Here is a 22,387-nt window from a genome sequence, read left to right as displayed (position 1 = left end):
GAGAGAGATAGAGAGAGAAAATGCAGGTAAATAATTCTTTTGCTAGTTTATGAAGATGAAATCAGTTTATTACAAACTTTAGCTGACTTTACTCAGTTGGTTAAAAAAAACCCCTTTACAGTTTTTAAAGTAGAAAAAGTAAGCCCTAAGCTTATATATCGTTTCAGTCACTATAGGATTTTTTAGATAAGGGAAAAATAATAACTGAGATGGTCTTCAGTGATATCCTACAGTGTTTTTTGTTTTTTTTGGCGGGGCAATGGGGGTTAAGTGACTTGCCCAGGGTCACACAGCTAGTAAGTGTCAAGTGTCTGAAGCCAGATTTGAACTCAGGTACTCCTGAATCCAGGGCTGGTGCTTTACCTACTGCGCCACCTAGCTGCCCCTCCTACAGTGTTTTTTAATTTTTAAATGTGTTTATAGTCTAGTAGGTGAGTTCTACCACAATCACACTCCATATTAACTAAAAGATGAATATTCTCTCCCCTGCCTTTTCATTGCATATACAAAAAATAGTTTTGCATTCTGTCAATGTTACTTCATTTGGGGAATAAACATAGTATCTATTAAATAAAGCCATTAATTGCTATTATATTGGTTTGAATATAGGCCACACTTAGTCTCTGTCCCCAAGCCCCTTATTCTGACTTATATAACACCTGAGAACAATTTATAATGTATACTATTTTTGAATGTATGCCTCTACATTTTTTCCATTTTAAGAGGCAGTCTTAGGTTCTAACTCTTATCTGGCCCAATATGTTATTACAATTATTATATATAAAGTTACAGAAATCAAAACTAGAACAAAAAAAAAGTTACCTTCACCCTTTTCCTGAGGAGTTTTGCTAGTCGGACCACATAAGGTTTAAATTCCCGTTGATGTGTACCCTGTCTTCTAACTTCCAAACCTGAATCATCTGAGGCTTCTGGAATGAAGGCCCAGCGATACCTGTTCATATAGGAACAATGGAAAATATTATTAACCTCATTTTACAGATTAGAAATAGACCCAGATTAATTTGCCTATAGTCGGGGCAGCTAGGTGGTACAATGGATAGAGCACAGGCTCTGGAGTCAGGAGTACCTGAGTTCAAATCTAGCCTCAGACACCTAACACTAGCTGTGTGACCCTGGGGCAAGTCGCTTAACCCCAATTGCCTCACTTAAAAAAAAAAATTGCCTACAGTCATAAGGCAAGTAAGTAATACAGCTATCATTCAAACCCATGTACCCTGACTCTAAATTCAGTACACTTTGTACTACAATGTTTCTCTCCCTGCCCCAAATTCATCTAGCAGGGGTTCTTAACGTTTTCTGTGTTATGGACCCATATATAATCTGGGAAAGCACAGGGACTCCTTTTTAGAATAATTTTTCTAAATACATAAAATAAGATACTCAGGATTATAAAGAAAAACAATTATAATGAAATAGTTATCAAAAAATTTGGAAAACAAACAAAAACTAACCCAAGTTAACAGACTGTGGGTTTAGCATTGTTCAAAGACATTTAACAGACTCTCTGACTCCCTGGCAAAAAGTTCCCAAAAATGACTAGGAAATATATGAAGTGATTTATGTACAAATGATTTTATCTGTCAATTATCCTAAAGTCTACATGGTAAAAGAGTTTATTAGTTTCAAACACACCTGTGGTCTGGAGAGCAAAGTCTATCATATGGAAATACAGCTCTACAATAGTTAAATATTCCCTGAAGGGAATCAAATATACATTATCTTCTTTTTTTGGGGGGAGGTGGCAATGAGGGTTAAGTGACTTGCCCAGGGTCACGCAGCTAGTAAGTGTCAAGTATATGAGGCCATATTTGAACTCAGGTCCTCCTGAATCCAAGGCCGATGCTTTATTCACTGTGCCACCATATTATCTTCTTATTTTAAGAAGCTATTTTTGAAGAAATTATATTCTTTAAAAAACCAGTAATTACTAACCAATCTATTTTTGACACCTTATGTGCAAGATACTCCATAAAGGGGATTTTCAATCTACCCACCTTAATATAATCACACTAATCTTTTTTGCACATCAATGAAAATAAGCTTCTGAGATCAAGATTCCAACTTATATACATCAAATACTTTTCATAAAGTCTTTGAAAATTTCAGGGGGAAAAAAAGTAAATAGTTCATTTTGCTTTTACTTACATCTGAAACTGAGGAAGATTTTCAGATGGCAATGCTAGAGCCAAATCCAAAAATTTGCAAGCAGAGAGGTAAAGGTTTAACCATCGCTGGCTGTTGTATGAAGTTGAAAAACCATTGCCTCCTGTGTAGGTGGTCTCCAGACCAGCTACCGATGGTCCTGAAGTTCTAAGGGAAAGATGATAGTTATCAGCTTTATCATAACTGGTTCTAGGAAAAATCTTCCATTTATATTTTATTTAAAATAATATAAAAAGTATTCATTCATATCATGCACCAAAGCCAATAAAATAATTATGGTGCCCAGCAACTGTTATTTGGCTAGCTTTACCAATAACAGTCATGGACAAGTGAATTTTGCTGTGCTCAACTAAAAAGTTTTGTTAAATCCTAGGAATACAGAACTCATAAATGGTTATAGTCACACATGCAAAATATGTAAATATAGATTGCAAAGCCAAGAAAACATAAGAATCCTTATTATAGCTTGCTAAATACAGCTTTCTTAGGCAACAAACATAAGATAAATGATCATAATGATCATGTTACAACTCTGATGTTGGGAGATGGGACTAAGCTTGCCTTTTGGGCCGATATGTTTTTACCATAGAGTGATGTTTCCATGGACATGATGTGATCAATGGGATAGTAAAATTAGTAATGAGGAACTGTAATACAACAGAGTCATAGTACACTATTTAAAACTATGCTCATATACTTATGCTTGATGGCATGAATTATGATTAGTTTGTCAAAAAAGTGAGGAAGCTATTCAGATATGACCATTCATGAGCACTACTGGAACAATTATTTATAAAACTATACTTATTAAAAGGCAAGGAGAGTTCTGGACTTGTCCAATGAGAGACTATATGTGCTGTCTCTGTTTAGTAAAACTGAAGGGGATTTCAGGCTAATAAACTGAAAGTAACCACACCTACTTTGAAATATCTTCATCAGCGCTGAGTTCCTGTTCCATCAGTAAAAATACCTGCACCTGAAGACCAGACAATCAGGTGAAAATGTTTTTCACTTATATGGGCATCAAATTCTATTACCATACAATCATGACGCTTTAGGGCAAACATTTCCTAATATTTAGGATAAATTTCCAAGTTCTTTTCAACTATATTTTATTTTTTCCCTGCAAGAAACTTTAAGTATTTTTAAGTTGGAAAGCACAAATTAATGCTGGTGAAACCAGATAGAGAAGTTTTAAAGAAGATGAAAGTGGCCTTTCTGCACATTTCACTGGGGGAAAGTGAAAGAACAAAGGAACTGACACGAAACACAATCACAAGGGAGAAAACCTACTTTTGGGGGAAATGGCAAAGAAGTAAATAGACAGATACACTTGTTTCAGATAAGACTAAAGAACAATTAGACAGACCTAAGTATAAAATGTGACTAGAAAACAATGGCCATGTATTCTGCTTAAACTATGTAGAAATGGAATTTGATATGGTTAAATTCAACTGTAAACAAGAGTAATTAGCATGGCTGGAGTTCATGTCTATCCTGGAAGTTTCATCCGAAAGCATTATTAATTATATAACTACACCTGGCTCTTGCAGTCTTGTAGTTTTCAAAACCAACTTACTAGTTCTGTGATCATAGTTGGCCAGAGTGACGTAAGGTGCTGGGGAGACATTCTTAAAAGTAACACTCTGAAAAACAGGAAAACTTGAGAGTGAAGAGTGGGCACCTGGGGCAAACGGAGACTCTCTACCAATCTTTCTGGAAGAGAAAAGCAAAATAAAGTCATTTCTTACTGCTGAATAATTCTGTTCATTATCACTCTCTCCCATATAATGCAGCCACAGTTACTGTTAAGGGCTTTATTTATCAAATAAGGAAAAGGGTTATGCATGTCTATAGCTCTCACTGCAAGAAGTGGAGAAGACCATGAGCTGGAAGGAAGACTACCTTCTCTTTTTTTTTTTTTTTTGGGTGGGGCAGTGAGGGTTAAGTGACTTGCCCAGGGTCACACAGCTAGTAAGTGTCAAGTGTCTGAGGCTGGATTTGAGCTCAGGCTCTCCTGAATCCAAGGCCAGTGCTTTATCCACTGTGCCACCTAGCTGCCCCCAAGACTACCTTCTCCATGGAGATTTCATTCATCCTTTAGTCCCAAAGCAGGTCCAAACACCCTTTCTGCATAAGCAGTTGCTAAATACTGAGAGCTAAACAATAAATACAAGAGCTTGGGGGTGGGGGTGGGGGTATTTTTCTTGTGAGTCAGGAATATGTGAAGTTTAAACTCCAAAATGTAGCCTCTATAAATGAGCTGGCCCAGTGGAGTGAAAAAGAGGAAACAGTAGATAGACTAGACAACTTTGGAGCCCAACAAATATTTATTTGATGAGAATGGCTTTGCAGATAGGCTTTCCAAATTCTGCACAGCGGCAAACATCACCTCAATTTATTATTTTCCCCTCTGTATACATGTATGAATCAAACCCCTCAAAAATACTAGTATCTATAGCAAAAGTTTGGATAACATCACCAAATTTCAATGAAATTCTAACAGTAAACAAATATAACCTTTAGGCAATTCTATTAGAATGTCTCAAGCAATTCTACTACTTCTGTCCCAGTATGTTCCCCGAATCTGGTGACTTTAGGTTTCACTGAAGCAATCGTTTTCCTGTTGTATATGATAAGTTGATTTCACAGAGACTTGTAACCTGGGGAAATTGTTCTGCAAGGAATTAATAAATTGCAAAAAGCAGGAGACAAAAATAATGGTTTTCTACTAATTACCTTGTATATCTGGAAGGTATTTCTGATATTGGTCTATTTCACTGCTAAAAATAGCAAATGCTAGTCTTTTTAAGAGCATGGCTCTCTGTTCTAGCTCCACATCCCTGTTGGCAAAGAGATTGAGTGAGCTGCTTTGAGCCACAGCTACTCGCGCTGAAAAAGAAAACATGCATAAGCACATTAAACTAAATGGAATACAGGTGCTCTAGATTACCGAACAATATAAGGTGGTAGCAACAGTGTGCAGGAAGAAGATACAGAATTCAGGGGACACGACAAAAAGGCAAAGTTCCAAAGGCATAGGATACACACAGATAAAAGTAGAAATCTCAGTTAAAGAAGGGAAAATGATCTGCCGGCAGGGGGAAATGGAGGCTAAAACTAATTAATACTACTATTAATACTTTGGATTTTGTAATGCCTTTAAGAAGCTTTCCAAAGGCCCCTAACATATATTCCCTTGTCTGATCCTCAACAACTACCTGAGGTCTGTAGGGTAGAGATTATAATTTACAGATGGGGAGCCTGGGACTAGTCTGAGTCTCTCTTAATTCCTAGTCCAAGGATCTTTTCACAAGTTGTCCCCAAAGAAAAATAATAAAAAACATTCTATAACTAGTAACATTCACATCTTTTTTTATTTTTTGAAGTACTTTCCATAAATGGTCTTATTTGAGAATCTATCACCTTCTATGAAATAGGCACTATAGTTATAATCCCCCTTTTATAGATGAGGAAATTTAGACTGAAGTCAAAAGACTGGTCCATTGTCCCACAGCTAATCAATATCAGAGGCTTCTTCAAAGCCCACTTGACCCACTACTCCATGATAACCCTTCAAAATAGAAAATGATTGTTTTAAGATAGTGTAGTGCAGAGAGTACTGGTCTTGGAGTCACAAAGATGAGTTCAAATCTTGCCTTAGACACCAGCTATGTGCTCCTAGACAAGTCATTTAATCTCTTGACCTCAGTTTCCTTTTTTGTGAAACTGGAGTGATGATAGTAATATCACCTTGCAGGACTGTTGTGAGGATTAAATGAATAAAATCTGTAAATTGCTTTGCAAACTTTTAAAGTGCCATGTAAATGCTAGTTATTATTATAGCTCCGGGCATCTATTGGCAAAGAGGCTGAGTGAAGTGCTTTAAGCCAAAGCTTATGCTCTGCAGGCCTCTAGGTGTGTACCCATGTAGACTGACTACCAAATAATCTTTACATTTTTGAATGCGGTGGTTTCTAAAACTGAAGAGTGAACAGTGAGAAGTGAGCAAAAAGGATATTTTTCTATTCTGTCAGACGATGATACTCACTCATTAAATCTCTAAAGGTTGTTTTATCATGTGTCATCAAGTTGTCCATAATTGCTCTCCAACTAAAAGAGAAAAGGGTTATAACATATATAAGTAAGAAAATAGAGACATTTTGGGGGGTTTCACTGAAACTTCTGATTTGTTGGACTTGGCCTCACTTAGGAGCCAAAACATCCGGACTAAGTATAGCCCAGGATGGTTGATAAAAGGAAGGTTATGACTTACTGATTAACACAAGAGGCATCCATTTGGAAGAAAGTGGAATCCATAAAGAGATCAAATGCTTCTTTTTTCCATGCTCTTCGTGTATACTGATACCCACTAAGACTGCTAAGTAGCTGAACACAGGCCCGATAACTGGGTGCATTATGGGCACTTGAAAGAGGGGGAAAAAATTAATTTAAAATGCAAGTTGTAGTTGAATTAATGTGCTTATAATTACAATTATAGCCGCAACTATTTAGTAAAATTCTGCAAAGAAATGAAAAATATTCCAATGCAAAAGATGACTAAACCTGGTTGCTACAATTATAGTTCATGATAAAGGGAAAGGAAGGAGAAGAGAATAAGGATGTAGTGTCAGGCACTGTGCTAAACCCTTTTAAACCTCACAATACCCCTGGTACATAGGTGCTGTTATTGTCCCCATTTTATTTCAGGAAACTAAAGCACAGGTTAAGTGACTTGCCCAGGGCTACAAAGATACCAAATGTCTGAAGCGAATCTGAACCCAGGTCTTCCTGACTCCAGGCCCAGAACTCTATACAATGTGCCACCTAGATGTTTTATATAATGAAAACATGAATAGAACAAATGTCCATGTTTTAATGAACAAAAGCAAAAGTGGCCATAAAGGATCAACTTATTTCCATTTGCTCAAAAGAAATTTAAAAATATTTATGCCATATACTTAAAGAGTAATGGTACCTGTGATTTCGGAGGTAGGGCACAACATAATGCATAATATTTACAAGTAATGGAATGACTCTTTCTTTCTCATCACTGTAGAATACCATATCCAGAAGATGAGCCAGAACCTACAAACCATAAGAATCAGAAAAATGTGATCTTATGAGCTGAAACAAGTACTGTCAAATAGTAATAACTTTAGGTTTACAAGAAACCTCGAATTCTTAAGAATCCCTACCAATAACTTAAAGTTTATTAGTTAAACAGCACTCCTACCTGCTCCCTCTTCCTCCTAAAGCAATGAGGACTTTAACTTCTATTATTTTGCTTTTTTCTCATCACAATTTTATGAAAAGGTGCAAGACAACCACTCCTAAATGAGCCACTGGGAAGCAATGGCTTCGAAATGTTCAATGATCACAAACCAAGTCAGTAAGCACAAAAACTCAGGCTCACACAATTTGGGGGGGGGGGGCCGTGGGGGGAATGGGGGTTAAGTGACTTGCCCAGGGTCACACAGCTAGCAAGTGTCAAGTGTCTGAGGCCAGATTTGAATTCAGGTACTCCTGAATCCAGGGCCAGTGCTTTATCCACTGCACCATCTAGCTGCCCCCTCACACAATTCTTAATAGGGTCATACCACAACTTCTTTTATAAACTTGTAATGTAAATACTATTTTTTGAAAGATTTTAATTTGCTAAAGAGTACAATGAACATGATAGAAGCTAAATAAAAATTAAAATCTACTTAAAACAGATAATCCTATTTCTTGAAAAAAGTATAAAATGATTTTAAAAAGTCATTCAATAGCAGGAGCCTTATTTATCATCAGCACTAATACACAGCACCTTAAAAGTCATACATGATTAAATACACTACAGAACAATTACCTCGGAAAGTAATGTCAGGGCATGAACACTATACACAGAAGGAGTTATATTTGATGTTTCCAAAGCAGGTAACATATCTAAATAAAACAAAAGGCAGGTAAAAATAATAATATATTCACTCAAAACAAAAGTCACAAGGATGACCATGGAAGAAAAGCTATCATAATTTTTAGACTGTCTACTGAACTCTTAAAAAAATATTAGATCAATATAACTCCAAATAGAAGCTAAACTGTTTCAGTGTAATACCTTCCACATCAGATTCCAAAATTGTGCCATCCACGATAATTTTGGGGGAAGCTTTAACCTCCAAATTTCGACGTAACCATGTAGTCTGTTCCAAAGAAGAGCCAGCAATTGCACCGATCGCATCTACTATTTTATGAGTAACATCCTAAAGAAGCAAAGGAAACAGAAATAAACTTGGAAAAAAAGATAATTAATGTTCTTGCTACATCCAATCACACGAGTTTTTGTGTGAAAATGTGATGTAAAAAACTGGTTTAATTATGTTTCATAGCATCATGTATTCATATATATACTTTTGTTTTTTATAGCATTTAAAAGTTAAAAGGAGACTTTGACATTTGAGCACAGTACCTTAGATTGGCAGCTGAGAAAACTAAGGAATGGAGAAATTAAATGATTTGCCTGAGGTCCCACAGGTAGTAATAGGTAATTAGGAGTAGGTCTCCTAACTCTACATTCAGGCTTCTTTCCCCTTTACTTTTATTCAAATGCATTTACTAGAAGTGATTGGTGGGGGAGAGGGTGGGGGTGGGGGTCCATTCAGACCTAATGCTTTACCTGAAGGTCTCTTTGGTCTTTTTTATTTTCCAAATTAGGGTTTTTCATAATGAATTCATTCAGAACTCTAAAAATATGCCAAATAGAAAAAGAATATATTACTTTAAAGAAAAAGTGGTTAAAACTCAATTTCCCAGATGTATATGAACTGATGCAAAGTGAAATAAGCAAAACCCAGAAAAGAACATACACAACTACAACATTATAAATCAAAAGAAAAAACCTGAAACAGAACGTTGTGTAATAATGGCCGACCACCTAGCCTGGCCTAAAAGAAGAGAAGAGAAAATACACCTCAGTTCATTTCTTTTCAGAGACAGGGGACTGTGGGTGTATAGCAAAGCATTCAGTCACACTGTTTGATATGTTGAGTTTTGTTTAGTTCTGTAGCACATTTAATCAGGTATGACCTTTTTTCTTTTTTTATGCTTTGTTACAAGGAATGGCTTGAGGGTAGGGGGTGGGGAGGAAACTTTCCCAGAGTAAGGCTAGCTTTTCTTCTTCACTGTCCTTGTTCAACAAGAAAACAACAGTCCAAGACTTTTGCAGGTTCATTGGTCCATCCAGCATATTCCAGGAGAAACCACTTTGCTTAATTTAATTTCTAATTACCACCTCCCACCCCACCCCCCAGTACCCATAAAGCACACTATTATGAGGAAAAGGGAGTATAATAGTCCCCAAACCTACCATTCAGCAGTAAGGATGTAAGTACACATATCATCTTTATTAAGAGAAAATACTGTCAGTAAAACTGCTTACCCAAGTATGAGAAACTGCCCCGGAGCTGGAAGACTTAGCTGTATGGAATCTTTCAGAAGAATCAACAGTGATGTCCAGCTATCCACTAAACTGGGTACTGGAATCCTATAAAACAGGTATAGTTTATAAATAAAGTCATGCCGAACTTGAATCTTGTTCCTATTACTTATGTGACAGGCTTGTTCACTACTTCCCCTGAAAAATCCCCTGATTTATTTCTAGACATGCCTCCAATTCAGAACTCTTAAAAACTAAACATTCTGTATTATCATAAAAAAAGAAAATAGAAATACCTAATGTGAAAATTTCAATGAGTTTTAGAATGTCTTGCTATAGAACCCAGAATAATAAATTCTATTAATCATTTAAACTCTGAAGGTAAACCCAAATTATATATCTTAATTTAGTCACTGACATCACATTCACCTATTTCCTACCCTAGTCTCTCCATTTCCCTCTTATATTGGCTTCTTCACCTATTAGTCTCCACATCAGCATATGGAAGAGGCTGACTGTCTATCCAGGACACCCTTCTCTCACCTGCAAAGAATCTGAGAGTCTCTTTGTTTAAGCTTTCCCTTAAACCTACCTTCTTCTCATATACAAGTTCAGATCTTAAGTAGCCTTTAATCTATGTTGCCATCTATTAAAATATACCACACGACTTTATGGTTTAGACAGTTAGCATCTCTTGTAAGAGATTGTAAAAAACAGCGAGGGATATTTAGGAAGCCTTGTAGTGGAGTAAGATCTTGAGAGTATTTCATAAGCAAGTATACATTATGAGCCTTTCCTCATCATCAGTAAGAAAAAAGCTGGAGTTACCACAATCTAGATAGATCAGTTAAAGAAAATGAATTAAAACATTTCTTCCTGGCATGCTATCTGTCCATTAGTCACAACATTGTAACATATATTGTGACTCAGGTCTTTCACTTTTACTAAAATTCCAGCTTTCCCCAAATCCCCTCTCTTATAATCCATTTCAATCTAAAATGTAAAAAATGTCTTACCTTTGAATGTAAGCATAAAAAAACTGTAGCATGCAGACTTCCAAAGAAAGATGTTTCTGAAAACAGAGGAAATCTGTTTCACTCTAAAGAAAGACACTGACTTTGTTTTTTCATTAACAAAATGTAGCACTCATCACACTGTCTTAAGTTTTAAGAAAAATTATCAGTGAACCATTTTTCTCATTTGTTTTATTTAATTTAAATGTTTTATTACATTTTCTTTTTGGTTTCTAGCTTTCCCTCTCATTCCAACAAATATATAATAAGCATCGATAGTATTAAGTGCTGGCTTTATATAGGAAGATGGAAATGACAGAGATGGTACTTGAAAGGAGTTTTCACTTGAAAAGAATTGTAACTCACATTTCTATAGTACTTTAAAAGCCTTGCAACAAGGCTTGGCCAGTGCCAAGGGGCTTGGTGGAATGGAAAGAGTATATGACTTGTCATTTGGTTCAAATCCTGAGCCTACTATCCACCTTCTCTGTGAGCCTGAACAATCATTTAGACTTCTCTGGGCCTGTTTCCTTATCTATAAAATAAAGGAGTTAGGCTAGATAACTGCTAAGGTCTCTTCTAGCTGTACATATGTGCTTCTCTGAACCCTCTGAAGTAAGGAATTGACATAATTTTTCCCCCAATGAGGAATTTGAGGTCTAGAGTAAGTATGTCTCTCAAAACTTTGGACAGTTCTCAGTTCCTAAAATAATGAGATCATGAACGAAATCCATTCAGGAAAAGTAACAAAGGATGAGAGGAATCAAAAGAGCTTATTGTGTGCCAGGCACTGTATAAACACTTCACAATTTTTATCTTGCTTGATCCTCACAACAACCCTGAGAGGTACATGCTATTATTATCCCCATTTTACCAAATGAGGAAACTGAGGCAAAGAGGGGTTAAATGACTTGCCCAGGGTCACACAGTTACTAAGTGTTGGAGACTAGATTTTAAATTCAAGTCCTCTTGACTCCTGGTATGGGGCTCTACTGTGCTACATACCTGCCCTGTTTAACAAAGCAAAACAGTTAAAAAGAAAAGAAAAAAGAATTGTTGTAACAAATACGTATAGTCAAGCAAAATAAATTCCTCCAATGGCTGAGTACAAACACATGTCTCATTCTGTACTCTAAATGCATCACCTCTTTGTCACTGATAGCATGTTTCAGCATCAGTCTTCTGGAATCATGATGGGTCGCTGTAACCATAATAATTCTTACAGCTTTCAAAGTTGTTTTTAACAGTCCCATTATTATTGAATAAATTGGTTAATTGCTTCTGATAATTTTATTCTTCATCGGTTTGTAAAAATACTCAAAAATGTTCATTTTTACAATACTGATGTTATAACACGAACTGTTCTGGTTCTTTTTGTTTGACTTTGCATCAACACAAGTCTTTCCATATTTTTTCAAAACCATCTATGTCATCTTTTGTTACAGCACCATGGTAATCCCTCTCACTCATGTAACACAGCTTATTCAGACATTCTTCAAATGATGGGCAACCCTTTAATTTCCAGGGCTTTAACTTTTTTGCCAACATGAAAAAGAGCTGCTAAGAATATTTTTATAGAGATTTCTCTTTCTTTGATCTGCAGGTCTGGCAGTGGTATAACTGGGTGAAAGGGCAAGTACTATTTAGTAATCTTTTGTGTATAATTCCACATTGTTTTCCAGAAATGGTTATACTAACTCATAGGTTCACCAACAGTGCACCTTTGTGACTGCTTTCCAAGATCCCTCCCCAACATTTATCACACACTTTTTTTTTTAGTGAGGCAATTGGGGTTAAGTGACTTGCCCAAGGTCACACAGCTAGTAAGAGTTAAGTGTCTGAGGCCAGATTTGAACTCAGGTACTCCTGACTCCAGGGCCGGTGCTCTATCCACTGCGCCACCTAGCTGCCGCCCCAACATTTATCAATTTTCCATTTTTGTCATCTTTGCCACTTTGATGGGTATGAGATGGAATCTCAGAATTGCTTTAATTTGCCTGGGTTTCACCCCTTGAGAACTGCCCATTACTAGAGAAATTTGCTGCCAAAATTTTTCCCCCAGATGTTTTTCTATTCATAATAGCTTTATTAGATTTGTTGGTAGAAAAAACTTTAATTTTATGCAACCAAAATTATCTATTTTCTCTTCTGAATTTTTTGGTTACATTTTTTTTCTCCTATCTACAGATCTGTGTGAGAATTGGAATGATACCCCCTGCTGGGAGAGATATTGCAGGGAAGCTCTGCCATGAGGAGAAAGCATGTGATTTAGAAACCATGTGAATTTAGCATCCAGAAGTTACATCTATAGAACCACCAGTGGGACCTGTCAATCAGAGCTGCTGGCCAATTGGCTTGGAGCTCTGTGTGTGTGTGTGTGTGTGTGTGTGTGTGTGTGTGTGTGTGTGTATGGCCCTGTTTCCTATTTGACAAGAGGTTTCTGGGAGAAGCAGAGGAGCGAGCTGGCCTTTCAATTGGAGACTTCAGCCGGGATGCAAGACACAGGCAGGATTGGGAGAGCAAGCAAATTTCATATTTGATCCATTTGTTCCCCTTTACTTACCCCTAATATACTTTAATAAATATTTAATGCCCAAAGATTGGTGCTATATATTTTCTCATTTAAGGTAACCACTCATTAGATTTTAGACATCATAGCTAGAATTTTAGCCCCTTACATCTGATAAGATTAACTTTTTATCTTGTTTCTCTAATTTGTTTATGATTTGACCTTTTCTATCTAGGTTGCATTTCAATTTGAAACTTATCTTGACATAAGGTGTATGCTGGTCTAAAGTGAATTTCTCCCATAATGGTCTCTTAGTTTTCCAGCAGTTTTTGTCAATTTCATATACCTATAGTTAGGGTCTTTGTGTTTATCTGGCATTGCTATGCCCTCTTCATTCCCATTTATTTTCACTATTTCTCTTGAAGTTCTTGACCTTTCTCCTCTCCATATGAATTGTTAGTGTATTTTGTAATTCTATGATGTAATCCTTTGCTAGTTTGATGGGTATGGCATTGAATAAGCAAACTGATTTAGATAGTATTGTCATTTTTTTTAAAGGGCAGCTGGGTGGCACAATGGATAGAGCACTGAACATGGAGTCAGGAAGTCTCATCTTTCTGAATTCAAATCCATTCTAGACACTCATTACCTGTGTGATCCTGGACAAATCACATAACCCTGTTCAACCCCCCCCCCCTTTTCTTCATCTGTATAATGGGAATAATAATTGCACCTAGCTCTCAAGGTTGCTTTGAATATCAAATGAGATAATAATTATAGCAAAGTGTTTGATACATGATTAGCACTAGATAAATGCTTGCTAGCATTATTGTTATTATAGCTCTTGTGTATATCTTGGAAGGTAGCATTCCTATACATTATGTAGCAATTCTTTTTATAAAAGAATTTTATTATTTTCCAGTTCCATGTAGAGATAGTTTTCAACATTTGTTTTTATAAGATTTCTAGTTTCAAATTTTTCTCCCTCCCTCTCCTTCCTCCCCCCTCCCCAAGACAGCAGGCAATCTGATATAGGTTATATATGTACAATCATTATTTAGCAATTTTAAACAAAATTTCTATCTTCCTGCTGTGTTTATTGCTATTTACATAGAAATGATTTTCATGATTTACTTTATATATTGCAAGTTGCTGAAGTTAATTGTTTCAATTAGTTTTTGAAATTTTTAGTTTTCAAATAATTTAATTTTCAGTTAATTTAAATCAACTCCATAGAATTAAGTGTATTATCATATCATCTACAAAAAAGTGATTTTGTTTCTTCTTTACCTATAGTTATTTCCTTAATTTCTCTTTCTTGTTTTATTGCTATATGCAGTATTTCTGCAAGTATGTGAAATAAAAGTTGGGACAATGGACAGCCTTCTTTTACCCTTGAATTTATCAGAGAGGATTTCAGTTTATCTTCATTATAAATAATAGTATTTTTGGTTCTAGATATATACTATTTATAATTTTAAGTAAAGACATATCCATTCCTATGTTTATTAGTGTTTTTCATAGAAATGGGTGTTGTATATGACTAATGTGGAAATATGTTTAACATGACTGTACTATATAACCTATATCAGATTCCTTGTTGTCTTGAGGAGGGAAAAAAATTAGGAACTCCAAATTTTATAAAAATTAATGTTTATAACTATATTTAGGGGCGGCTAGGTGGTGCAGTGGATAAAGCACTGGCCCTGGATTCAGGAGTACCTGAGTTCAAATCCGGCCTCAGACATTTGACACTTATTAGCTGTGTGACCCTGGGCAAGTCACTTAACCCTCATTGCCCCGCAAAAAAACCCCCAAAAACAAACAAAAAACCCCTATATTTATATGTAATTGGAAAAAAATACCATTAAGAAAAAAAAGGGTGTTGTATTTTGTCATCTGCCTTTTCTGCACCTATTGATATAATTATGATTTTAAAAATTGGTTTTGTTATTAAAATGGTTAAAATTGGAGTTTTTCTTAATATTAAACCAATCACTAATTTATAGAAAAATCTGGTCATACTGCGTAATTTGTGATATGTAGCCCCTTTGCTAATGTTTTAATTTTTTTTTTACATCTATGTTCATTAGGGATATTGGTTCATAGCTTTCTCATTCACTTTTGATTCTCTATAACTTATGTATCGAGACATCTTTATCATAGAAGAAACTTGGTAGGATCCCTTCTCTTGCCATTTTTTGCCAACACTGTATGTAACATTGGAATTGCTTGATGGAATTCACCATGGCCCTGGAGTTTTTGTTTTTATTTTTTTAAAGACATTCATTTATAACATTAAATTTCTTCTGAAAATGAATTATTTAAATTCTGTTTCTTGATCTGGGTATTTTGTATTTTTGGTAAATATTTAATTAATCTAAACCATAGTTTTTGTTTGGCTATAGTGGGGAAAATAGTTTCTAATAATTTTTGTTGTTGTGACTCCTTTTTCATTTATGGTACTGGCAATTTGGTTTCTTCTTTTTTGATCACAGTAGCTAATACTTTATTTTATTTTTACCAACAGCACTTAGAATTATTTATTAATTCAACGTTTTTGTTGTTTGCAGTTTTATTAATTTTAAGGCTTTCTACTCTGGCATGTAATTATATATTATTTACTCTAATATCCTCTTTATACAGTCCAATTCTAGCATGTCAGAAAACATTAAAACCAAGTCTAATGAAAAAAATATTTCCATGTTTGTGCTTATCACCCCCTCTTCTTGACCCTCCTTCACTCTCTTTAGAGATCATTGTTTTATAAAACACATCTAGTCCAAAAAGCTTCCAAAAGATTTATTTCAAACAGTAACAGGTTGATATTCTTGGCCAATTAAAATAATTTAACTCTATTTAAGTACAATTTAACTCATGTTAAAACTGTCATCGGGCAACTAGGTGGCGCAGTGGATAGAGCACCAGCCCTGGATTCAGGAGGACCCGAGTTCAAATCTGGCCTCAGACACTTAATACTTACTAGCTGTGTGACCCTGGGCAAGTCACTTAACCCCAATTGCCTCACTCAAAAAACAAAACAAAACAAAACAAAACAAAAAAACCTGTCATCAAATTTGCCAATTTAAATTTAAAGCCAGCTGGCAGAATGACTTCATAGAAATCAAATATAATTTTAAAATAATATGTTAATTTAAAAGGGCACAGAAAAATATGAAAGTAACTTCTGAGGCATTAAAAGAAATTTTAGCTTTGGAGATGATCAACAATCGATTTAAAAAGACCTCCCTGTCCTCTAACATGGGCAACGTCTTCTCTTTTAGCCACAACTATTTTTGCTAAGTTCTCCCTGTTGTTGCTAAGAGAATACAAGTATCTATTTGACTCAAAAACTTTTAAAGAGTTTAAAGGGTTTCATATGAATTCAGAGCTTGATTCTTTAGATGAAAAATTTATGAAAAAGATAACAGGAGAAACAAAAATTAGATCTCAGATTCACTGTTAATTTTTTCAGGTCTGCAGCTAAATTTTCTTTGTCTTGGCCAGACTCATGTAGATTGACAATTTGTTAATTTGACAAGTTTCATTTATTTACCCTCTTTTAAGGTTTGGTATCATTAAGACAGGAGATTGAGTTTCAAGTGCAAGGAGCAACAAATCTAGTTTGCCTGAGCTACAGAATATGTAAAATAGGGTAGGGCATTATCTATCCTTTGCCCTCCTTTGCCCCAATACATAGTACCCAATGTCCACCCTTTTTGGAGATGTAAGTTCCTTGGGCAGAGAGACTATGTTGTTTCCATCTTTGTTAACTGTAAGTGCCCACCCACAGTGTCTCACATATCAAGATGCTCAACAAAGTTGTTTAATTGGGTTTTTCTTTCTGACTCTAAGACCAGTATTCTTTTAATTATACTATCAGCTATTAAAGGAGAATACTGTTCAGCACAGAAGTGTTAACTGCTTATAGCAGTGGTCTACAAGCTTTTTTGACTACATACCTCTATCGATGACAAATTTTTGAGCATCACCTCCAGTATGTATAAAGTCATGCACTTATAAGTTATATATGTACTACTGCATTGATTATGTAAATTATAAAACATATGAAAATAGAAATTGGTCATTTGATAAGCTTTTATTAAGGGTCTACTATATGCCAAACATTGGGCTAAGTGTTGTGGGTATAAAAAGAGGCAAAAGTCAGTTTCTTCCCACAAGGAGTTCACAATCTAATGGGAAAGGATGTGAAAAAGATGAAATAATACTTGATCCTAGGGTAAGTGGGAAGCCATTAGAGTAGGAGAGTAAAATGGCTAGATCTGAGCTCTAGGAAAACTCTTTTGGCAGTTATATCAAAGATATATTGCAAGGGGCAGCTAGGTGGCGCAGTGGATAAAGTACCAGCTCTGGATACAGAAGGACCTGAGTTCAAATTTGACTTCAGACACTTGACACAAGCTGTGTGACCCTGGGTAAATCACTTAACGCTCATTGCCCCGGAAAAAAAAAAGATACATTGCAGAAAGGACAAACTTGAGGCAAGGAGAACAATTAGGAGGCTACTGAAATAGTACAGGTAAGAGAAGATAAGGGCCTGAATGAGGGTAGTGGCTCTGTGATTAGAGAGAAGAGACAGAAGTGAGAGATATTGTTTAGATAGAAATTACATCTTGGCAACAGATTGGATAATATTAGGTGAGGGAGAATGAGCGTCAAAGAGGACACCACAGTTGTGAACGTGAGTGACTGGAAGGAAAGTGGGACCTTGACAGAAACAGAGAAGTTCAGAAGGAAGGATGGGTTGGGAGTGGGGTGGATCTCATGTAATGAAATTTTTAATGCAAACTGCTCAACCTATTACTTACTCTATGCCATCTAAACTAAAAGGAGGAAGGAGCCAGGGTTCTTACAATTACTAGCCTAGCATACAAAGCTAGCCTCGAAGGGGCACCTGCTACAACAAGTTAATCTGGGGAGGCATGGGGAACAGATTTTCCCAATGGCACCTGAACGACTGTTTTTATAGATGCTTAGGTAGCTATTAAGTTATAAAAATGCCCTGAAAGGCAACGGTGCAGTTAAAAAATGGGGATTAGGAAGCTTTTACAGCAAAGGTAATGGTGAAAGTGGGAAGAGTATTGGAGACAAGCCCCATGATTGGTAATCATGGAGAAGGTGGGATGTAACCCATCTTTCCACTCTTAAATTGATTGCATATTCCTTGGGATTAGGCAGGCCCTTTTAGGAGACCATTGTTCTACAGTATTTATGAAAGAGAAGTGAAAACATAAAACATCTCTTTCCATACCTTGTCCTTGACAATGGCAGGTGGCTGCTTCAAAACTTCCTTTACTGTTTGAATAACAGTTTCAGTTCTCATGACACTAATTGAGCGAACCAGTTCAACCAGCAAAAGCTGTTCTTCACTGGCTGCAGGAATGACCTGAAAAGCATAACATGACACATCATCGCTAACAGAAATGGCAAAATTATTACTAGACTATAAACTGAGAGCAGAAATCTTTCCCCATAAACTATTCCAATGTTCTGCACATAGTACATGGAGTGCTTAATGCATGACTGTTGAATCAGTGCTGCCTTACCTGTAAGCCAGGACTATCTCAATCCCTTATGAGCTTCTTCACACCCTCCATCCCCTTGCAGAAGTCCTAATTTCTGGGGCACCTCTCACCTGTACAACCATAACAAACTCTCAAATGGCTTGCTTCCCTACTTCCAATTTCACCCAGTAAGAAAATTCTTTCTCACACTATGTGTGTACATGCTACAACCTCCTAGAAACATGTAAGCAGCTTGAGGGCAAGAACTGCTTTGTTTTGTTTGTATTTCCAGTACTTATGAGGTTACATGAGATACTTTAGATGTTTAAGAAATGTTTGTCGACATAAACTGAATACGGTCCAATCTAAGTTCTATTATATTCTCATCAGATGTAGAAAGATGCCATCATGAACAGAAAAACTTGAGTTCTTAATTTTTTTTAAAGTAAGAGTCAGCATAGGCTATATATGAAATCATAAGAAAATAGTAAACCACATGCTTGGATAAATGATCTTAAACATTTAATACTTCCACTTAATCAACATATTGCTAAAGTCAAAAGAACTGGGCTAACTATGATAAGCTCTCAAGATTTTTCAATAAAAAGGAGAAAAAATTAAAAACAAAAACGTGTTTCAGGGAAAAAGAATGGACTTTGTAATACTTCTTTTCCATACATACATTGTCCAATTCAGAGCACTGCTTAAACTCAAAAGCAAAATAGTTTCCATAATGATGCACAGAAGCCAGTCACACCTGACATATTAAAATTATATTCAAGCAATCAGCTTAGTAAAATAAATCTATGTCTCACCATTCCTGTTATTAGTTTCAATACTCAGTTATTCCAGAACTTAAAGAAAGGTGAAAGATATTGGTATATATTTGGACTTTGGTATTTAATTGGGCCCTATCTAAACTTGGAGTCTGTTTTAGTTGAAAAATGATGTTAAACAAAGCAATTGTACAAGAAGCAGTTACTATGATAGGTACAATTTACATTTCAGGTGATCAATGAATGAAATGACAGTGGAACTCTGTAACACGTGAGAAGCAATAACATTAATGCAGAATAATACTGTTCAGGATGACACCATATTCAAGGTTTACCTGAATACCTAACAAAGATAAATATATTTATACATTAGATATTACTTGGTTTTTTTCTCTTAAATCAAAGTGTTTCAACTTGCTTTCAATTTTCTGTTTTAAAAACGTTTTATTGATACTTTTACACCACTATCACTTCCCAATAACCCTACCTTCTTTGAAACCCAACTTAAGCTATCAGTCACAGTAACCACATCTGTAGGGTGAACAACACTTTCCATCTGTAGTTTACTACTTCTCAAATTAGAGGAGCTTCTTTTTCTTGTCCTAAATAAACTACAAATTTTAAATCTGAAACTACGTTTTTTACAGAAACTAAGGTGAAAAATCATTATTTCAAAAACATTTAACAAAATGACATAAGTTACTCATAGCACCCAGCAGAAAGCTAAGTACACAGCAGAAACTCTATATGTGTACCTGCTATATGAATAATTAAATCCCCAAAGGAGTTAAATATATACCTTTGTCCTGGAAGTAGTTTTATTTTGTCTTCTTTCATTCCATACAAATGCAATAGCAGCCATGAAATGCACCCCATGATTCATTGAGATTGGGCCCAATAGTTCAAGAATCTGCTGCCTCAAATTCTGAATATTTCAAACACATGACAAATAAAAATTCATATAAAATGAGATATATAATTCAAATAATTTCATGTGTACAGAAAGTTGTAAAATAGCCAATAACAAAAAACAGACCTACAGTAAAATTAAGTTAACCAAAAACCAAAATAATAATTACATGCAATGTGATACCTGGAAGCTAAAACAACACACATACACATTATCTATAAAAGTCTTTTAAAAGGGATTAGAGTGTTTCACATTTTTAAATAAAGTACTTTTCAATTAGTGATTACCATGCTCAAGGGAATTTTTGAAAATTGTAGTTTTACCCTGTGTTCCTCAAGTTTGGCTCAGAGGTTATTACATTATTCTTTAGGAAGAAGTGTCCAAGATTCACCCCTCGGGCTCCATGGACCTTTCCACTTTCGCTACATTATATAAGAGGTCTAGCTTAGGAATTAGAATGGAGGAGAGAAAAATTAAGCCACAAAAACTTAAGCATGTGTTTCCTAACCTTTGTGGAACCAAGATTAATAGTGGTAACAGATGCAGCTGCAGCAATAGTCGTTTTTTCTGAGGAGTCAGCCTGATGCAGGATGCTCCAAAGCAGTGTCACAGAGGACATGATCATGTGAAGGATGGAGAGGATCCCACTTCGTGCCTCAAACAGGTGCTTCTGGTCAACATTCACCAAGAGCTATGAGAAAGAAAGAAATAAACATGAATACCTGGCTAAACTTGATACATGGTATATCAATGATATCTGTTGAACCCATCTTACTTGATGATACTGTGTGGAAGGATCCAACAAACAGTAATGAATTATGGTTGTAATGCCTTCTAGAAGAGTAAGGATCATATCTGGTGGAATAATTGATGCCATCCAAAGAGGCCTAAAATACAATGTGTTCATTTGATTAAAGAGATCTATTAAAGCAACATATTAGTAAGATATACACACATATTTATTATCTACACAATTACATAGAGTAATTTTCCAATAATTAGTGAATGGCAGAGAAGAAATTAAATAGTTTGGCCAGGTTTCCTATATATTTTTTATGGAGCTAGCAGGGGTAAGATAGCTCCACTTTTGGCTAATTTCACAGAAGTCAGAGTAATTTGAGCAGCAAATCAATGCCTAGGAGATTGAGAACACAAGTTAAATGCACAATCAAACCCTTGCTAAGTCTACAAAATGTAAGAAAAGGAAAAACAAATATCTTCTGACTATACCATATTTACAAAATATTACCATATTACAAAATCATTCATACAAGTGACTGACTGCCTACTGAGAGAAACACTTCTAATATATCTTGGGGCTGGAAGAAAAAAAAATGTAGGCTCATACAGAAAATAATTACATGAAGTTGCTGTATTAAAAATTATGAAAGGAGGGGGGCAGCTAGGTGGTGCAGTGGATAAAGCACTGGCCCTGGATTCAGGAGGACCTGAGTTCAAATCTGGCCTCTGACATTTGACACTTACTAGCTGGGTGACGCTGGGCAAGTCACTTAACCCCCATTGCCCCGCAAAAAAAAAAGAAAGAAAGAAAAAAAAAAAAATTGTCAAAGGATTTAAAAAAACATTTCTTCCAAATCAAAGTTTTATACATTTTTAACACCACTGATCTCATTTGATTTTACTGCCATTCTCTTCTTCCTGACCTTCTCACATAATTTTTTTTTCTTTTTTTTTCTTTTTTTTTTAATGAGGCAACTGGGGTTAAGCGACTTGCCCAGGGTCACACAGCTAGTAAGTGTTAAGTGTCTGAGGCCAGATTTGAACTCAGGTACTCCTGACTCCAGGGCCGGTGCTCTATCCACTGCACCACCTAGCTGCCCCTTCTCACATCATTTTTAATACAGTCTATTGTATTAAAAAACAACATATTTTTTGAAGTCATTGATGGCAAATTCAGCAGAGATACTTTTCCCACAGTTTCAAAAGCTACTCAAATATAATAAGGTTCTCTGTAATTCCCAAGGTCTTATCTTTCATTCCAACTTCTAATAAGTGATTTGTATAAGTCAGACTGGGAGAACTAGATATATAG

The 22,387-nt window shown here is 35.7% G+C and overlaps 1 protein-coding gene across 6 annotated transcripts in view; it reads right to left on the bottom strand.

The window, feature by feature from the left end:
- Positions 1 to 22,387, bottom strand: part of DOP1A (DOP1 leucine zipper like protein A) — a 118,985-nt gene that overhangs the window by 4,962 nt on the left and 91,636 nt on the right. For all 6 annotated transcript variants that reach the window (XM_044001380.1, XM_044001383.1, XM_044001382.1 and 3 more), the window contains 17 exons: positions 21,110 to 21,221; positions 20,843 to 21,025; positions 20,224 to 20,349; positions 18,396 to 18,530; positions 10,618 to 10,673; positions 9,605 to 9,709; positions 8,843 to 8,909; positions 8,285 to 8,429; positions 8,036 to 8,112; positions 7,163 to 7,272; positions 6,461 to 6,610; positions 6,236 to 6,297; positions 4,924 to 5,076; positions 3,764 to 3,900; positions 3,105 to 3,160; positions 2,167 to 2,331; positions 823 to 952 (listed from right to left, as the gene is read on the bottom strand). In XM_044001380.1, coding sequence (XP_043857315.1) covers positions 823 to 952; positions 2,167 to 2,331; positions 3,105 to 3,160; positions 3,764 to 3,900; positions 4,924 to 5,076; positions 6,236 to 6,297; positions 6,461 to 6,610; positions 7,163 to 7,272; positions 8,036 to 8,112; positions 8,285 to 8,429; positions 8,843 to 8,909; positions 9,605 to 9,709; positions 10,618 to 10,673; positions 18,396 to 18,530; positions 20,224 to 20,349; positions 20,843 to 21,025; positions 21,110 to 21,221 — 1,969 coding nt within the window. The remainder of the gene's footprint in view (positions 1 to 822; positions 953 to 2,166; positions 2,332 to 3,104; positions 3,161 to 3,763; positions 3,901 to 4,923; positions 5,077 to 6,235; positions 6,298 to 6,460; positions 6,611 to 7,162; positions 7,273 to 8,035; positions 8,113 to 8,284; positions 8,430 to 8,842; positions 8,910 to 9,604; positions 9,710 to 10,617; positions 10,674 to 18,395; positions 18,531 to 20,223; positions 20,350 to 20,842; positions 21,026 to 21,109; positions 21,222 to 22,387) is intronic.

The sequence above is a fragment of the Dromiciops gliroides genome, chromosome 4 (genome assembly GCF_019393635.1).
Source record: "Dromiciops gliroides isolate mDroGli1 chromosome 4, mDroGli1.pri, whole genome shotgun sequence".
Classification (NCBI taxonomy): domain Eukaryota; kingdom Metazoa; phylum Chordata; class Mammalia; order Microbiotheria; family Microbiotheriidae; genus Dromiciops; species Dromiciops gliroides.
This window is presented reverse-complemented; position numbering and strand designations above follow the sequence as displayed.